Source organism: Mesoplodon mirus (genome assembly GCF_964341445.2).
Source record: "Mesoplodon mirus genome assembly, chromosome: 12".
Lineage (NCBI taxonomy): Eukaryota > Metazoa > Chordata > Mammalia > Artiodactyla > Ziphiidae > Mesoplodon > Mesoplodon mirus.
In genome coordinates this window covers 48,130,208-48,147,794 of record NC_138988.1, presented here as the reverse complement: position 1 = coordinate 48,147,794, position 17,587 = coordinate 48,130,208, and the positions used below count along the sequence as shown (strand labels likewise).

The following is a 17,587-nucleotide window of genomic DNA, read 5'->3' as shown; positions in this document are numbered from 1 at the left end:
TCTTAGGCATCTGGTGTCGAAGGCTCGGATATTCCTGATGATGGTAAACTAATAGGATTTGCCCAGCTCAGCATCAGCTAAAACAAAGCCCTGGAAGAGGTGGCCTAAGGAGATTCCACACATGCGTATCTCTGTTGCTTCTGTTGGCCTAAACTCACTACTGCCAAAGAACCCAGCAACAAACCTCCCAGCTAAGAGCTTTAGAGGTCTTTCTTTATGTTTTTCCTGCCATCATTCCCCCTTTTCCCCACAGGGAAAGAAAAGTTGGATCACCAGTGGCCAGCATCCCTTTAAAGAGTTCCGTTAGTAAACTTACTGCACGTGTCCCCTGTCTTCCTCCATCTGAGAAGTGGCCCGGGTACCTCAAGGCCCAGGAGGGAGGTGTATCAGCTCATCTTGCCTTACTCCAGTGATGGTGCTGGGTGGAAAGTAGCAGCTATCTTGGGCTTCCTCATCCTGCTTGTTCTCCCACACCTGACAGGATTTGGGCATCTTGGCATATCCCTTTACCACTGAAGTAGCAATTAAAAGTTGGTTGTTTAGCTGAAGCCCAGAGAATTTAATTTAGTGGGGGTTTTTTTTTTTTTTTTTGTCTGTTTTTTGTTTTTGGTATCCGATGTGAATTCCAACAGCCTTTGTTAGGAAGAAGCACAGCCTCAGATGGAGGCAACCTAAACTGTGTTCTTGTTTTGTTCATGATGTTTCTAAGCGTTTTGCTGAAGCTGCTCTCAGGCACCCCTCTTCATTACTCCCTCCAGAAAGGGTTGCTAGCCTTAACTTCAGCTGGTGCAAAACATCTGACTGTAATCGAACTTCAGCCATCGGATCCTTCCAAGTGGAACTTTGGACTGTTTTTAGAGAAAAGATCAAGTAATGGCTTGTAAAGGAGAATTTCCCCAGCAGTGGTTTCTGAACAGGAAAAATCATAACTCATATCATTGCAGAAGTATTTATTTTCAAATCTTAAAACAATTGAAGAAAAACTGCTCCTTGATCCTCCCATGAAAATCAATTTGCCTGGCCTCCACATCATGAGGAAATGCAAGGCTGAGATTTCTACAGCAATAAAGGAGACTCGCACTGGGCCAGAGAGGCGTGCCTTCTGCTCCCTCTCCTGCACTGACCCTTCGGAGGGGGTCCCTGTGTGCTGAACCTGACCCGAGATGGAAAGTGAAACCACATGTGCCGTGACTTTTAGGATTTTTGAGTAGACAGTGTGCATTTGATTTTCTACAGAAATAATCTAAATTATTCGTTAGGTTTAAAAAAGAGCACCATAATGCAATATGTGAATCATCCGTGGCGTTGATTTTTTCTTCTTTTTCCTACTGTTTCACAGTCAGCCTTTGTCTAACTGCAGATAGCCCTAACAAGTTTTGTAAATGAAAGGGATCCTCAATCTGGCCTTAAAATGACACACAAAGATGGGCTTCGGCCCATCTTTATAGAATCACTCGAGCCCTTTCCAGCATTGTTGGTCTGTGAATAAAAGGATTGCTTTACCTAGTTTTCTCTTAGCGCACTTCTGAAAGCTTTCTCCACAACTAACTTATTATAGTTTTCGTTTCATTCTGAGCTTGTAGTTTTAGTCATGGGCTTTCTGCACCTGCCCTGGATACAAAGGCATGTTGGGAAAGGGATGGGTGTTGGAGAGGAAGGGAGGGGATGCTTTGGGATGGGGGTTGGGAGGAAAGGAGATCAGAGGATCGGACACCAAAGCCCAAGGTCCCAGCAGGATTGGTAAAAGGAGGGAGCCTGCTGAGCCTGGAGACAGAAAAGATTGATCAGCTTACTGGACAAATATTTAGCTTTTCTTTTTCCTTGTTTTTTTCTTTCTTTTTTTAGAAGAGGGTTGGGGGAACAAGGACAGGAAGGTAGGAATAAGTTATGAAAAAATGTAGTGTCCCTTTTGGCACAAGACTAGTGGCTTACCTTAGAGTCTGTGTTTTGGTTTCAGATAAGCCCATCATAGTCTACTTATTTCTGAATCCAAAGGGTGGTGGTGGCATCACTCTATTCTAGTTTTTATTTGGAGGTGGTCGAGAACCCAAGCTGGAAGTAAGCAGCAACCCATCTCCCTGTTCAATTTCTCCAGCTGGCCATTACCTTTGAACTGCAGTGGGACAGGCATGACAGTAGAAGTGGGCTGGGGCTTTCTCTTTCTTTTCCATTCATCTTTTGCCCTCCTGGGAATTAGGAGTCAGACACCAAGCCCCAGGACAGTGTTATTTCTTCTTCTGCTTGATGTATGGTGGACTCCCTTTGCTGGCTTGTGCAGTGATGCTGAAAAAAAATGAGCGAACAGGAACTTTGCAGGTGAGACAGCACGTGACCTAGTGAGCAGTCTTGCTCCTTCCCAGGAGGGGTGATTCAGGATACACCTCTCTCCCTGGATCCCCAGGATTCCCTGGTCCCTGGGGGAGGGACTAACTTAGCACAAGGTAACATGTGCCAATGCTATTTGTGAAATGTATGGTCTTTCTAAATGACTAATGGATTTGTTTGGGTTTTTTGCTTAAGTTGTGAACCAAATCATAGAGCCAGCTGATACTCTAATAATCTGGAGGATAGAATAATGGTGTATCAATAAATGGAGGTTCCTCCTTATGATGTGTGCTAGATTATGGAAGATGTAAAATATTTGACTTCCCCCTCCCTTTTATTTTTATTTTTATTTTTTTGACTTTGTACTTTGCTGCATGTTTCATTCATTTTTAATCAATAAAGAATAAATTGTCTGTGGTGGTGTAAGGATGCTTCACTTTGGTGACTGTTGGTGGGGGCAGTGGGAAGCGGGTCAGGAGGTCACTACTAACTTTAATTTTTCATGCAAATAGAGAAAAGCCAAGGTGCACTTTTCCCTAAAAAGTGTATTAGTCTACAAATTAGAACAGCTTAAAACCAAGTGGGGAAACTGAAATCCCAAAAGAGAGAGAGATCTGCCCAAGGAAATTTGATAAGAGTGGGATAAGGAACTCTTTGCATTGATCTTTTCTGTTTAATTCTGCTCATGCTATTGGGCGGGGGAAAGATGCCAGATTCAAGCCCTTGGGAATCCGTTGTGGAAAGTTTAGAGCAGGGCTGAACTTGTTCCCATTTGGCTTTGATATTGAAATGGTGAGGTTTCGTGTAAGATTCTAGGCCCCTCTCCTCCCTGATCATAACTCCTTCCCAACAGAAGGTAGTCTTTGAGCCATGACAGGACTGCTTTTGTGTGGGTCCCGGTAATTCAGGCCTCAGGTCCTGGGCCCTTGAAATTGATGGTATCATAGCTGATTGAATTTGCTTTCAAGATGAGAAGGTTGTAAGCGTGGACTCTGACTATTGTGGGGACGGAGAGGAAGTGCTGGCTACTCAAAAGTGACCATGATGTATGTGGGGATAAGAGCAGGGGCAAGAGTAAACAGAGCCTCTCCACTTGCCCGTAATCTCTATCAAGATCCAGTCTTGTCCAGAAGCCAGATTCCTCACCTCTGCCTATTCATAGTAGCCATGCTCAGTGCAACAGTTCATGGATTCCTCCTGTGGGTCAGCTCACCTACCCCACATTTTTTGTTTTTCTCTTTTTTAAAGTAGACTTTATTTTTTTAGCACAGTTCTAGTTTCATAGCAAAATTGAACAGAAGGTACACAGAGTTCCCATATACCCCCAGACCCCCCCCACACGCACAGCCTCTCCCACTCTCAGCATCCTGCACTGCAGTGGTACATGTGTTACAATCAATAAACCTACACTGGCACTTCGTTGTCACCCGAAGTCCATAGTATACATTTGGGTTCACTCTTGCTGTTGTATATTTTATGGGTTTGGACAAGTGCACAGTGATACGTACCCATCGTTATGGTCTCAGAGAGAATGGTCTCACTGCCCCAAAATCCTCTGTGCCCTTCTTGTTCATCCCTCCCTCCCCTCTAGTCCCTGGAAACCACTGATCCTTTCAGTGTCTCCAAAGTTTTGCTTTTTCCAGAATGTCATATAGTTAGAATCATACAATATGTAGCCTTTGCAAAACTGCTTCTTTCACATAGTAATAGGCATTTAAGGTCTCTCCATGTCTTTTTGTGACTTGATGGCTCATTTCTTTTTAGTGCTAATATTCTGTGTCTGGATATACCACAGTTTATTAATCCATTCACTTACTGGCTGTGTCCAAGTTTTGACAGTTATGAATAAAGGGCTGTATATCTGTGTGCAGGTTTTTATGTGGGTATGCTTCAACTCCTTTGGGTAAATTACCAAGGAGCCCAATGGCAGATTGTATGGTAAAAGTAGGTCTAGTTTTTTAGGAAACCACCTACTGTCTTCCAAAGTGGCTGTGCCATTTTGCATTCCCAGCAGTGAATGAGAGTCCCTGTTGCTCCATGTGTTCGCTGGCACTTGGCATCGTCACTGTTTTAGATTTGGGCCATTCCACTAGGTGTGTAGTGGTATCCTATTTTAATTGGTAATTCTTGATGACTGTGTTGAGCATCTTTTCATATGCTTCTTTGCCATCTGTATATATTCTTTGGCGAGGTGTCTCTTTAGGTCTTTTGCCCACTTTTAATCAGGTTGTTCTCTTGTTGAGTTTTAAGTGTTCTTTGTATACAGGCAGACTTCGTTTTATTGCAGTTTGCTTTATTTCTGCTTCACAATTATTGCATTTTTGTTTTCAAATTGAAGGTTTGTGGCAACCCTTTTTGTCAGATGATGGTTAGCATATTTTAGCAATAAAGTACTTTTAAGGTATGTACATTGTTTTCTTAGAATACTATTGCACACTTAGGAGACTACAGTATAAACATAACTTTTTAAAAATTTTTATTTATTTATATTTTGGCTGCGTTGGGCCTTCGTTGCTGCACGTGGGCTTTCTCTGGTTGCAGCAAGCGGGGGCCACTGTTTGTTGCCGTGCACTGGCTTCTCGTTGCGGTGGCTTTTCCTGTTGCGAAGCACCGGCTCTAGGCGCGCAGGCTTCAATAGTTGTGGCACACGGGCTCAGTAGTTGTGGCTCGCGGGCTCTAGAGCGCGGGCTGAGTAGTTGTGGCACACAGGCTTAGTTGCTCGGCAGCATGTGGGATCTTCTGACCAGGGCTCGAACCCATGTCCCCTGCATTGGCAGGCGGATTCTTAACCACTGAGCCACCAGGGAAGTCCCTAAACATAACTTTTATATGCACTAGGAAACAAAAAAATTCACTTTATTGTGTCTAGTTGTTCCAGCACCATTTGTTGTATTGTATTGTGCTTTGCTCTTTGATCAATTGACTCTGTGAGTTTCTTTCTGGGCTCTCTATTCTGCTCCATTGATTTATGTGTGTAATCTTTTGCCAATACCACACAGCGTTGAGTACTTTATAGTCAAGGTTGAAGTCAGGTATTCTCAGTCCTGCATCTCTGTTCTTCTCCAACACTGTGTTGGCTGTTCTCACCTTATCTACCCTGAGCCCCCAAGCAGTCTGTCAATTACAGTCGGATTTTCCTACTGTGATACTGGTTCCTGTGGAAGTTTGAGTTTGTGGATTTCTGCTCCAAGAAGTTATAGTTCTCTGTATTTACCTGTCTAGCTCCAATTCAAGGGATAGCAGTTTGCCCTGTGACCTCACTTCTCTGGCAGAAGAGTTGTTGATTTTTCGGTTTGTTCAGCTTTTTACCTGCTAGAACACAGTGACAATTTCCAAGCTGTTTACATCCTGGACCAGAAACCAGAACTCCTATCCTCTGTTTTTATCTACTAGTCGTTCTCAAATTTGGAAGAGTTTTGAGACACCATCCAGTGCATCCCTGTAGGTGATGTTTGGGGAGTACCTTCCCCTCCCCCCACCATACACACAAACACCGCCCTCTACCCCGTGGACAGTTGATTGCCAGGGATGTGTGTCCATTCAACTTAGCTCCAGTGGTTGGAACACTCTTGTTACACCTCTCTTTGGTCTTAGTTTTGCCCTTTACTGAAGGCAGATACAAGGAGGGGAAGAGGAGAGAGACAGGCTGTAGGCTCTCCCTGAAGGGCCAGAGGCAGCCCCGTCCTACCCTGCAGTCTCCTAGAGGACAGTGGATGTGACCAGACTGCTCGGGGACGCCAGAGAGCAGCACATATGCTCCTTTGAGCTCATCCTCCCAGGTCAGTGAGACCACAGGTCCCTGGGGTTACAGTATTCCTGGGAGGACTCCCTCAAAGAAGGGAGCCAGTTTTCGGCTTTGAAGCATCATGGGGAGCCTTTGGCAGACTGGTGGGGTTGGGGGGAGGGTTAGGAGAACAGATAAGTTAATCAAGAAATTAAGATTGGGGCAATCGGGAGTGCAGTGAAGCCAGTGGCATTTGGGGATCATAGTTACAGCTATAGAAGGTCTTTGGTTGAGTGTCACTCTTCTATCAGCGTCTCCTCATCATTTATCTATTCTGTGTTTTAGAATCCTACACCAAGAAATGGAAGAATCCTTAGAGAGCATCTAGTCCAAGCTCTCCTTATACACAGATGCAGAAATAGAGGCCAGAGGGATAGAAGGAGCAGACTGCGGATCACAGTGAATCAGTGGTGGAGACCAAGCTTCCTGCCTCCTACCTCCAGTCCCCTTGGAGCCTTAGAGCTGAAATCCTTACCCTGATGAGAGTGAAAAGATGATGAGGACTGAGCCCAGGCTCCTGTCTCCACCTCAGTTTTCCCCATAATGTGAACGCCAAAGTGAGCAGCAGCAGCTAGTAGCGTCTGCTTTCTTGGCAATTCAGTGAAGGCTATGCTGAGGACAAGAACACGGAAGGGAGGTGGGTGAGGAAGAAGAGGTGGGGCTGGGGACAGTGGGGAGCCTGGTGGGGAGTTTGGGAGGGGGCAGAAAGGAATGTCCTCTCCTTAGGCAGGGCTGTGGACCCTTGCCTCTGCCTTCCAGCGTCTGCCCTACCTGGACCCTCTCTCCATGCTGACTGATTAACAGGCCGCGGATGTAGGCACAGTGTATCCGGAACTGCCCTGCACAACCTTGCTGCCTTGCCTTCCCTTCACCCATGCTCCTCTGCCCATCTCTTAAAGTGTTTCAAAATCAAAACACACAATGGCTTTCCGATGCTTACCAAGCAAATATGTGAATGTGATACCCAAGCATGTATTTTTCCCTAATGCTCTATTTAATCCCACCATTCCCCACCTATGATTGAACTAGATGCCTTCCAAGCCCTGGGTCTACCTGCAGTGAGACTCCCCCAGGGGAAAAGGATGGGGCTTTCATCGTTGGGAGGTTCCTGTTGTCAGAGGTCCTGCCTTCTGTTAGTCTCCTGACCTGCCAGCCCCCATGCCGTGACCCATCCCAACCTCAACTCCAGCAGGGTTATAGGACTGACCCCCAAATGGGGGGGCTTCCACAGCGGGGCCTTGGGCTTTGTCCTTTGTCCCTCTGTGCTCACCAAGGTTGCTCAGGGTGGTTGGGCTACTCTTGGGTAGCTTTTGCATTTGTTTCTGTCTTGGGAGGGTGTTAATGGTTTCTTCCTTGATTAGATAGAGATCAAGATGTTAGTTCTGCTGCTGAAAGGAAAGGCATTTATGCCCTTGGTGGGTCTCCTGACCTTCATACTACCCTTGGATTAACTGCTGTTGCATACCACCACATGCTAGAGACCTTGCGGAAGAAAATAACTTCAGGGTCTTGAGACCAGATTGGGCTGTTGGCCAAGTTAATGTGCAGGCTGGGTCCTTGCTGCTCCACTGACTTATCCCCCGCAGTGTAGTGTAGTAGCAACTGCCTTGTAGTGCAGACATTACTCTCAGAATTTGGACTCTATCATAATGGGAGGGGTTGGCACTGTTGTGAATTGTAGAGGATGTTGCAGTTAGAGGGTGTGTTGTCACTGTGTACCATGTCACCTTTGGCTAAAGCTCACTGCTGTGTGCTAGGCCTGAGAAGTTCCTCTTGTGGTGCCTGTCACACAGTCCATAAAACATCCTCGGATCCTCCAAGTCAGAGTGGGCTATTTTCTCATCATATTCTGTCATTCCTAGACCAGAGTTGGGGAGCTGAGGTGTGACAGGTGGGGCCAGGCAAGGCTGTTTTAAACATTAACACAGCACCGCCACTGCCCCGAGGAGCCAGTACCCCAGAGCGAGCTGCAGAGCTGTCTGGTGGCCCCAGCTAAAGAGGCGGTAACCAGTGACCGTGGCTCCCTTTGCCCAGGTCCCGGCTGACATTGGCGGCTTTGGTCGCTTCCAGGTACAGCTGCTGATACTGCTGAGTGTCCCCAACTTCCTGACTGCCTTCTGCATGTTCACCCAGGTCTTCATGGTCCTGGATGAGGCCCACCACTGTTCAGTGGCCTGGGTCGAGAACCAGACTCTGACCCTGAGCGCTGCTGAGCAGCCGGTGCTGAGCGTGCCTGTGGATGCTGCAGGCAGCCCTGAGCCCTGCCTCCTGTTCCAGCCACCCCCCGACGGTGCCAGCCTGGAGGACATCCTCAGCCACAGCTTCAGTGAGACACAACCTTGCAAGACGGGCTGGGTCTATCCTGCAGGAGGCCCCCATCCCTAAAGAATGAGGTAAGGCTGCCCTTTGGCCTATCTTTCCACCTCTTTTGAGTCGGTCAGCTCGTCTGCCCGACCCCGTGCCCTCAGTCTCTGGTGTGGCTGCCTCTGTGGTGCCCCTGCACCCCATGCCCGAATGACGGTGGGTCTGCCTGTTTTGCTCTCTGTCCTCTGCCTGTTGGCTCATCTATCTCTCCATCCATTTCCTTTGTCCAGGGTGTCTGTCCATCTGTCCATTCATCTCTGCCTGTGCTTTTATCTGTCCCTCTGCCTGTCTGCCCAGTAGCCCTCCTTCTTGTCTCTCCTGTTCTCCTGTCCTCATGCCTCTCTCTCTCTCTCCCCCGTGTTCCCATCTGCCTGTCCATTTGCCTTTGTCTTTCCGTCCACCTCTGCATGTCTGCCTGCTTACCTATCTTCCGCATTTAACTAACCCTCTGATACTACCCCTTCCCTGTCCACTCGTCTGCCTTCCTGCTTGCTTGCCTTGAGCTTCCTGCCTTCAGCCTCTCTCTCTAGATCTCTTCCTGCCTGCCTGCCTGCCTCTTAGATCCTGAAGGACACCCAGGACTCTAGGACTTGTCCTGCACACAACTGGGCAATTGCTCCTGCTAACTCCATTCTCTTAGGAGGGACCCTGGCAGATCAATAGAAAGTTCCCCACTCCAACCACCTCAAAGCAAGAAAGGCTGCTTCCCAGTGGGGTTGAGCACAGAATGGGGAGATGACTTGGCGAGGGCAACATAGAGACTTGATGGTGGAGCTGGGACTCTCTCATTCGGGGCACCTTCTGCCCAGTTCCCTGCAGGCATGGGAAAGAGCACAGATAGTCCAGAAACCTGAGGGGCAGGGGTTGGGGATCTGTGCAGCTCTCACCTTAATGGTGGCAAATCCTGAACCTCTGTGGAGGGCAATTTGAGCTCCGAGGCTAAACATTCACTTCTTAATATGTGACCATATACCTGCCTCTAGAACCGTGGCAGCCTGAGGATGTGTCCTCCTGCCTTCTTGCTGACCCTCCCCCTCATTCCACCCCACAGGGGGAGTAGGTCACCTTTGAACTCTGCCAGCCCCTGGATCTAGCCCAGCCTAGGCTGGTCTGACCCTCAGTGCCCCCCTCCATCATCTCCCCAGTATCCCACCCGTGATAGGTCTGGTCTTCATCAGTCCTTAGATGTTGTGGAGGTGTCTTCCTCTACATGTGCTCATAAACTCTCTGCCCATCTGGCCAGATGTCACCATCCTTACAGCCCAGGCAGACTTCCAGAGTGCTTGGAGCCAACTCTAGGTCTTGTGCACAGCCTTTGCTGGACTGTTCATGCAATTATATTCAGCCAACAGCTTCTGAGTATTAACTCTGCAAGGAACAGAGAACAGAGGCACCCTACTCACCTTCTCTGAGAACATCTGGGCTCCTTGTAGAGGGACAAAGGGCTAGATGGACTCTAAGGCTAGAATTTGCTTCCTCCTGGGGAGAGAATGGGCAGGCAACTCCCTGAAGGAGTTGGTATGTGAGCTGGGCACCAGGGACCAGAATAAGGTTGATGGAGAAAGAGGGGAAGGCCTTTGTAGACAGAATAGCAAAAGGAAGGCCTGGCAACAGGAAGCAGGTGATGTGTCTGGGAAGCAGCAGGAATGTGGTGTGCCTGGGATAGGGCTGAGCAGGTTATGGGAATGAATGGGACGTTCTCAAGGATTGGGGGCCTCTCTCTTTATCCTCAGTCACCAACTTAGTCTTTGCTGACCCTGGGGTGGCACCTTGGACCTCCGGCCTTTCCCTGACCTGCCCCCAGGGACCCACTCTCCCAAGAACTGCGACTCTCAGGGCAATGTACACTTTTGGTACTTTGGGCCTTGAACCACGTGACAACCCCAAACTCGGGGGCTACCTTGTGTGAGGTATCCACCTTGGTTTCCAGTCAACAAGCAGGGGTTCTGCTACAGACTGAGGACTCCTCTGAGGGGACATCCCAAGTTTCCTTATTATAACCAGCAACTTCAGATGCGAAGTGGAATACAAACAATCCGAATTTAAGAGGAAAAGAATTATATTTCCTTATAGGCAGTGTGCTCATGAGGGACAGAGTACATTTCTCCTTCTCAACCTACCTGTCCAGCATTTCCTGGGTGCCCATCCTTGGTAAAAGAGAACATGACTCCCAGCCCTGTCCACACGAACCTCTGAATAGGGAGGCAACTAGACCATCCGTGAACAGCGACAACAGTGTGATCTGTCCTGGGACCACAGAAGGAAGCAATGGGAGGGAAGGGGAAGCAGAGAATAGCCATTTCTAGGGTCTGGAGTGTGAGAATGCCTGGCCTCTGTGAGCAATTCTGACATACAAAAGGGGTTGAGAAAAGGCAAGAGCCAACTCTTAAAGGGTCTCAGATTCAGTGCTGAGGAATTGGGGCTCTCTCCTAGAGACCAAAGGGATTCATTGATGGTTATGGAACAGTGGAAGGGAGATGTGATGGGTTTTGCTCCAGGAAATGGGGGTGGGATGCTGTGGGCCATCGTGGCAGGCCCCAGACAGAACCCTCCACTGTAGGCATTAGGGCTGGGAAGGTTGACAACTGGTGTCCCAAGTTGGAGCCCTCTTCATCTCTGTTCCATCTGCAACATGACACCAGCATGTGAACGTGGGTAGGTCTTGGCACCTCTCCAAGCCTCTGTCTTTGCTGCAAAACAGGGAGAATGATAAGCCTTCATGGAGTTAGAATGAGGATTTGATAAGATAGGGGATATCTCAACTACAGGGAGGTAATGAATGGTGTCCACTAAGCAAGGGTAGCAGCCTTGGAGGAGTCCCATGGCTCAGCACTCATGCCTTTAGAGTATGACTGCCCCTTGTGTCTGAGATGCCTTTGTCACCAGCTGTGTGCTTCATGGCACAGGGGCCAGTACAGCCTCAGCTGAGCTAACATTTGCTGACCTAGCACAGCCACTGTGCTAAGCATGCTCTATGTGTTAATTCCTTTAATCCTATCTGACGATACTATGGAATGTATTTCATCCCCATTTTGTACTTGGGAAACCTAGACACCAGCAGATCAGCTAACAGATTCAGATTCACACAGAGTGACTCAGTTCTGACTCCAGGGGCTGACAGCAGCAGGCCTTTGTTCATTATTATTTATTTTAAATAATGTTTAACTACAAAGCAATCTGTGGTGGCTAGACAAAAAGCAAACAGGATAGAACTGGGTGGAACAACAAGTTCAAGTACCTGGTCCTGCTGCACTTCATTCTCAGGGGCAATCCATTCATCATTTGATATATATTTAAAGTTCTAATCAAATTAGCAGTTGTTGGACTTCCCTGGTGGCTCAGTGGTTAGGAATCCACCTGCCAATGCAGGGGACGCGGGTTCGAGCCCTGGTCCAGGAAGATCCCACATGCCGTGGAGCAGCTAAGCCTGTGCGCCACAACTACTGAGCCTGTGCTCTAGAGCCCACGAGCCACAACTACTGAGCCCGCGTGCCACAACTACCGAAGCCCGCATGCCCTAGAGCCCGTGCTCCACAGCAAGAGAAGCCACCGCAATGAGAAGCCCGTGCACTGCAATGAAAAGTAGCCCCTGCTCACCACAACCAGAGAAAGCTTGAGGGTAGCAATGAAGACCCAACGCAGCCAAAAATAAAATTAATTAATTTTAAAAAATAAAAATAAAATTAACAGTTGTCCTTCAGGACAGAACTAGGAGCAAAATGCTGTCTCCTGAGTTGGTTAATTTTTTGCTAAAGGTTAGTTAACTAATGGGAGATTGGCTATTCATCTGACTGAAGGTATTAGTTCCTTCCTTCATTCATTCACTCATTCCTTCACTCAGGAAACATTACCTTAGCTTTCCCTCAGTTTCACTCACTGCCATCCAGTTTCAGTCACTGCCAGGACTAGCTGCTTAACCTCTTCTCTCTTAGACGAATAAAGCAGTCTCCTACCTTTTTGGCACCAGGGGCCAGTTTCATGGAAGACAGTTTTTCCACAGACAGGGAGGGGGGTGTTGGGGGAATGATTCAGGAGGTAACACGCGTAATGGGGAGTGATGGGGAGTGGCAGATGAAGCTTCGCTTGCTCGCCACCGCTCACCTCTTGCTGTGCAGCCTGGTTCCTAACAGGCTGTAGACTGGTACCAGTCTGCAGCCCGGGGATTGGGGACCCTTGGGGGAATATAATAATAAGTCAAGGATCATTGTCAGAATTATATGAGATGGGACTTCCCTGGTGGTCCAGTGGGTAAGACTGCACGCTCCCAATGCAGGGGGCCCGGGTTCAATCCCTGGTCAGGGAACTAGATCCCGCATGCATGCTGTAACTAAGAGTCTGCATGCCACAACTAAGAGTCCACATGCCACAACTAAGAAGTCAGCATGCTGTAACTAAAGATCCTGCATGCTGCAATGAAGATCCCGTGTGCCACAGCTAAGACCCGGCGCAGCCAAGACAAATAAATAAATAAATAAATAAAATTTTTAAAATGAGATAATGCACGTAAAACATTTGGTGCACTACCCAACCCAGAGTAAGCGCTCAAAAAGCATTAACAGGGGCTTCCCTGGTGGCACGGTGGTTAAGAATCCGCCTGCCAATGAAGGGGACACAGGTTCGATCCCTGGTCCGGGAAGATCCCACATGCCACGGAGCAACTAAGCCCGTGCACCACAACTACTGAGCCCATGTGCCAGAACTACTGAAGCCCTCGTGCCTAGAGCCTGTGCTCCACAACAAGAGAAGCCACCGCAATGAGAAGCCCATGCACCACAACGAAGAGTAGCCCCCGCTCGCCACTAGAGAAAGCCCACGCGCAGCAATAAAGACCCAACGCAGCCAAAAAATAAATAAATAAATAAAGTTATTTTTTTTAAAGAATGCATTAATATTGTGAAGCTACCTCTGTGAGCTCTGGAGAACAGCTCATGTGTCATGATACCCTCATAAACATATGGAGCTGAGCTATGTGCAGAGGGGCATAAAACACTGTGGGACCCACAGATGGAGGTGGGGAATATCAGTCACATGCACTTATTGTTATGTGCACATTGCAGTAGACAAGTGTACAGACTTGTATGGACACCCATATTTTCATCACTTGGTTTCCCAGTCTGTCAGGTTCTCTCTGTGAGTCTCCAGGTGGGTTGTCCCCCTCACATCGTGTGTGTATGTGTCTGTGTGTGTGTCCACGTGTGTGCAGGCCTGCACATTCCTCCATCCTAATCTCTTTCCTCAAGGAGTGTGTGCGGGCTCCTTAGGATTCTGACTGCCTGTGAATGATGGGAGTTTCAAGGGGGTTTGAAGCCAGTTGGGAAAAGTTGGAAAGGCCCAAGCAGGTCACAGGGGTGCCATTGTGGGAAAGAGGCCCCATTTATCAGGAAGAAGCAGTTAATGACTGTCAGAGGTTCCCAAACTGTACATTCTTAGTGGGTCAATAATTTTACATAGCATCTCCAGGCCAAAAAAATACCTAAAAGTTTCACATATTAAATAATTTGTTCCAAACAATTTAAGAAGGGGGACTTCCCTGGCGATCCAGTGGTTAAAACTCCATGCTTCCACTGCAGGGGGCACGGGCTCAATCCCTGCTCTAAGGGATCCCACATGATCCCACTGAGATTCCACATGCCACGTAGTGCAGCCCAAAACAACAACAATGACAAAAAGCAAAAACAAACAACAAACAACTTAAGAAGGATTTATGTACTAACTCAGTAGCTGTTTAAAAAAAAATACACACGAATCAAAAGAAAACACTTTTATTTCATCCTAACGTGCAATTACTTCCAATAGGATGTATTGGGAATGCAAAACGTCTTGATCCTTGAACCCCGCCGCCCTCATTTTCTGTTCCACATTGAGTTTCACATGGTGCTTGCTTTTTTTCATAGTAACTGCCAAAAACACAACTTCACACAGATATGATGTCACTGAAAAGAATTGCATGAACCATCTGGAGCTGGTAGTTTGATATGAAGCAGATGTTGAGGGTCACAGTGTTTCCCTTTACACTTCTAAGTATCGTGTTGTGCACCCTCAGTTCACACTGGTGCCCTGGGATGCCTTGCCTGCCCCGTCCTGAGAGGTTTGTGGTGGGTGGGCTGGCTGGTAAAGGACTCGCCCTCGCTGCCCCTAGACTCACATCTGCATGTGTCTGCCTCAGCTGAACCTGGTCTGTGGTCGGAAGCATCGAAGGACACCTCCCAGTTGGTGGACCTGGCTCGGCTTCTCACTGGGGCGCTCATCGTCGGGCCCCTCTGTGACTGGTAAGAACCTTGACCAGCTCCCCCAACCCAGCACGTTCTTGGGATCCTGGCCCAGGGTCTGGTTCCTCCCCACCACGTGCCCCTCTCACTGGTCTCCAGGTAAGGCCCTGTCTCCCCGCAATGGGGCTCCCAGGTGGGGCCCTGCACCCTCCCGCAGACAGAGCACCCAGGGCAGGGCCGGGGGCTGGGTCTCCCTCCTTCCCCTCAGACAGACTCCCTCCTCAACCTGCCCCTTTCTTACCCCAGGATTGGCCGCAAGGCCACTATCCTGGTGCAGCTGCTACTCTTCACCATCCTTGGCATGGCCGCAGCCTTTGTGCCCGGCTTTGAGCTCTACACGGCCCTGAGCTTTGCTGTGGCCACGGCCGTTGTTGGGTATAACTTCAGCAGCGTCACCCTACGTGGGTATCTGGGCCCCGTGCCATCAGCCGCAGAGCGAGGCCTTGGGGTCTGGGTGGCCACGCTCCCACGCTGCCTGTGGGGTCCACTCAACTGCCCGCACCTAACGTGACGGCACCAGCACTCCCTGTACCGGGTAGTCAGTGAATAAATGAGTTTAACACTTGATAAGACTGCACATCCTGCCAGTTCAGAAATCAGCCAGCATGGGGGCTCCCCGAGGCAGGGCCCAGGACTCCTCATCCACTGGTCAGACCTGGAAATCTTTAGGCCAGGCCCTGGGCTCCACCTCCTCTCTCCCCGAGAGGAGAGTTCCTGAGGGTAGGGGCGGGCTCTTCTCTCCCTGCTCAGTTTATTTGGAAGATCATTATTAGCTTGCAGGGAGGTGCTAACCGCTGGAGCTTCTGCGGGGAGGAGAGAAAAGAATGTCTGCCTTCATGGAGCCCAGGGTCTCCCGGGCAGTATTGGAGAGCAGGGTAGCAGAGCACAGCTTCTGGTACCCTGGCCCAAGTACACTGCTTTGGGCATGTGCTCCCAAGCTTCAGGACAGCAAGAAGCTGGTGCCAGGCCTTCCTCTTAAAATATCATTTTCTCTTTTTTTAAATTGAAGTATAGTTGATTTACAATGTTATGCTAATTTCTGCTGTACAGCAAAGTGACTCAGTTATACACATACACATTCTTTTTTTGTTGTTTTTTTTTGGCCACGCTGCGTGGCATGTGGGATCTTAGTTCCCCCAATCAGGGATCAAACCTGGGCCCCCTGCAGGGAAGCACAGCGTCTTAACCACTGGACCGCCAGGGAAGTCCTTACATTCTTTTTTTTTTTATGTTCTTTTCCATTATGGTTTATCCCAGGAGATTGGATATAGTTCCTTGTGCTATACAGTAGGACCTTGTTTATCCATTCTAAATGTATTAAAATATCATTTTCTGATTTCTCTGTTCTTTACCCAGTTTCCCAGGATTACCTTCAAAGAGGGGTTTGAAGGGCCCAGAAAAAGGTCTGGAAAAGTTTCTGCTCACAGGACGACAGGATACTTTAAAGGCCCCCCTTGCTCTTTCTGTGGGAGGCCTGTCTATGAGCTCTGATGGCCAACATATTAGCTATGTTTAAACACCTCATCTCACATTACTTTGCTGGAAGGATTCAGCCAGTACTGCAGGGAACAGTAGGAGGAGATGGGTCAGGACAGAAAACTGATGGGGTAGCACGGCCACAAGATGTGACTGTCGGTAAGACCTAGTACACCCCTACTTGATTTAGATATTCCTTAGGCGGCCAGGATTTGTCAGTCAGTTCCAGATAGGACCTAGTTTGCTTATCTGATCAATGGCTAATATTACCTAGAGTTTGGCATTGTATACTTTAACAGACCATAGGCTAGCCACTAGCCAGATACGGCTGTTGAGAGCTTGAAATGTGGGTAGTCGGAGTTGAGATGTGTTGTGAGTGTAAAAAACACACTGGATTTCAAAGACTTAGTACAAAAACCAAACCAAACCCAAAAAATATGTCACCAGTATTTTTTATATCGTGTAAAAATGATAACATTTTAGATATATTGAGTTAATATTAAAATTAATTGTACCTATTTTTTAAAACTTTTTTTAACGTGACTGGCAGAAAATTTAAAACTACACACGTGACTTCCATTTCCATAAATCTATTGGCCCCTTAGATTCCCTGTTTTGTGAAGTACTTGGTCAAGTTTCTTGGCCATATTTTTTTTCTGGCCACGCCACACGGCATGTGGGATCCTAGTTCCCCCACCAGGGATCGAACCTGTGCCCCCTGCACCCCCTGCATTGGAAGTGCAGAGTCTTAACCACTGGACTGCCAGGGAAGTCCCTCTTGGCCATTTTTGCTTTTTTCTTTCTTTCTTTTTTATATTTATTTATTTATTTACTTAGGCCGTACTGGGACTTAGTTTCGGCACGCAGGATCTTTGTTCTGGCATGTGGGATCTTTTCTTTTTTAATTTATTTACTTATTATATATTTATTTTTGGCTGCATTGGGTCTTCATTGCTGCGCGTAGTCTTTCTCTAGTTGCGGTGAGCGGGGGCTACTCTTCGTTGCGGTGCGTGGGCTTCTCGTTGCGGAGCACGGGCTCTAGGCGCTCAGGCTTCAGTAGTTGTGGCTCACGGGCTCTAGACCACAGGCTCAGTAGTTGTGGCGCACAGGCTTAGTTGCTCCGCAGCATGTGGGATCTTCCCGGACCAGGGCTCGAACCTGTGTCCCCTTCATTGACAGGCGGATTCTTAACCACTGCCCCACCAGGGAAGTCCCGGGATCTTTTTTTCTTTGTTTTTAGTCGTGGCATGTGGGCTTCTTAGTTGCGGCATGCATGCGGGGCCCCTGCATTCAGAGCACAGAGTCTTACCCACTGGACCACCAGAGAAGTCCCTCTTGGCCATCTTTGGGGTTGTCTGCTGTTGTTCTT

At 48.2% G+C, this 17,587-nt stretch overlaps 2 protein-coding genes across 2 annotated transcripts in view; both read left to right on the top strand.

Annotated features, from left to right (window-relative positions):
- Positions 1-2,738, top strand: part of OXSR1 (oxidative stress responsive kinase 1) — a 103,312-nt gene extending 100,574 nt beyond the window's left edge. Inside the window, exon 18 of the mRNA XM_082639257.1 lies at positions 7-2,738. Coding sequence (XP_082495383.1) covers positions 7-81 — 75 coding nt within the window. The 3' untranslated portion in view covers positions 82-2,738. The remainder of the gene's footprint in view (positions 1-6) is intronic.
- SLC22A13 (solute carrier family 22 member 13) lies at positions 699-15,345 on the top strand (the record flags this gene model as incomplete). Its single annotated transcript, XM_082637711.1, is given in 6 exon segments — positions 699-870; positions 8,121-8,483; positions 8,486-8,502; positions 14,640-14,664; positions 14,667-14,742; positions 14,989-15,345. Coding segments are annotated over 6 exon segments (918 nt in total). The 3' UTR covers positions 15,254-15,345.
- Positions 15,346-17,587: the final 2,242 nt, after the last annotated feature.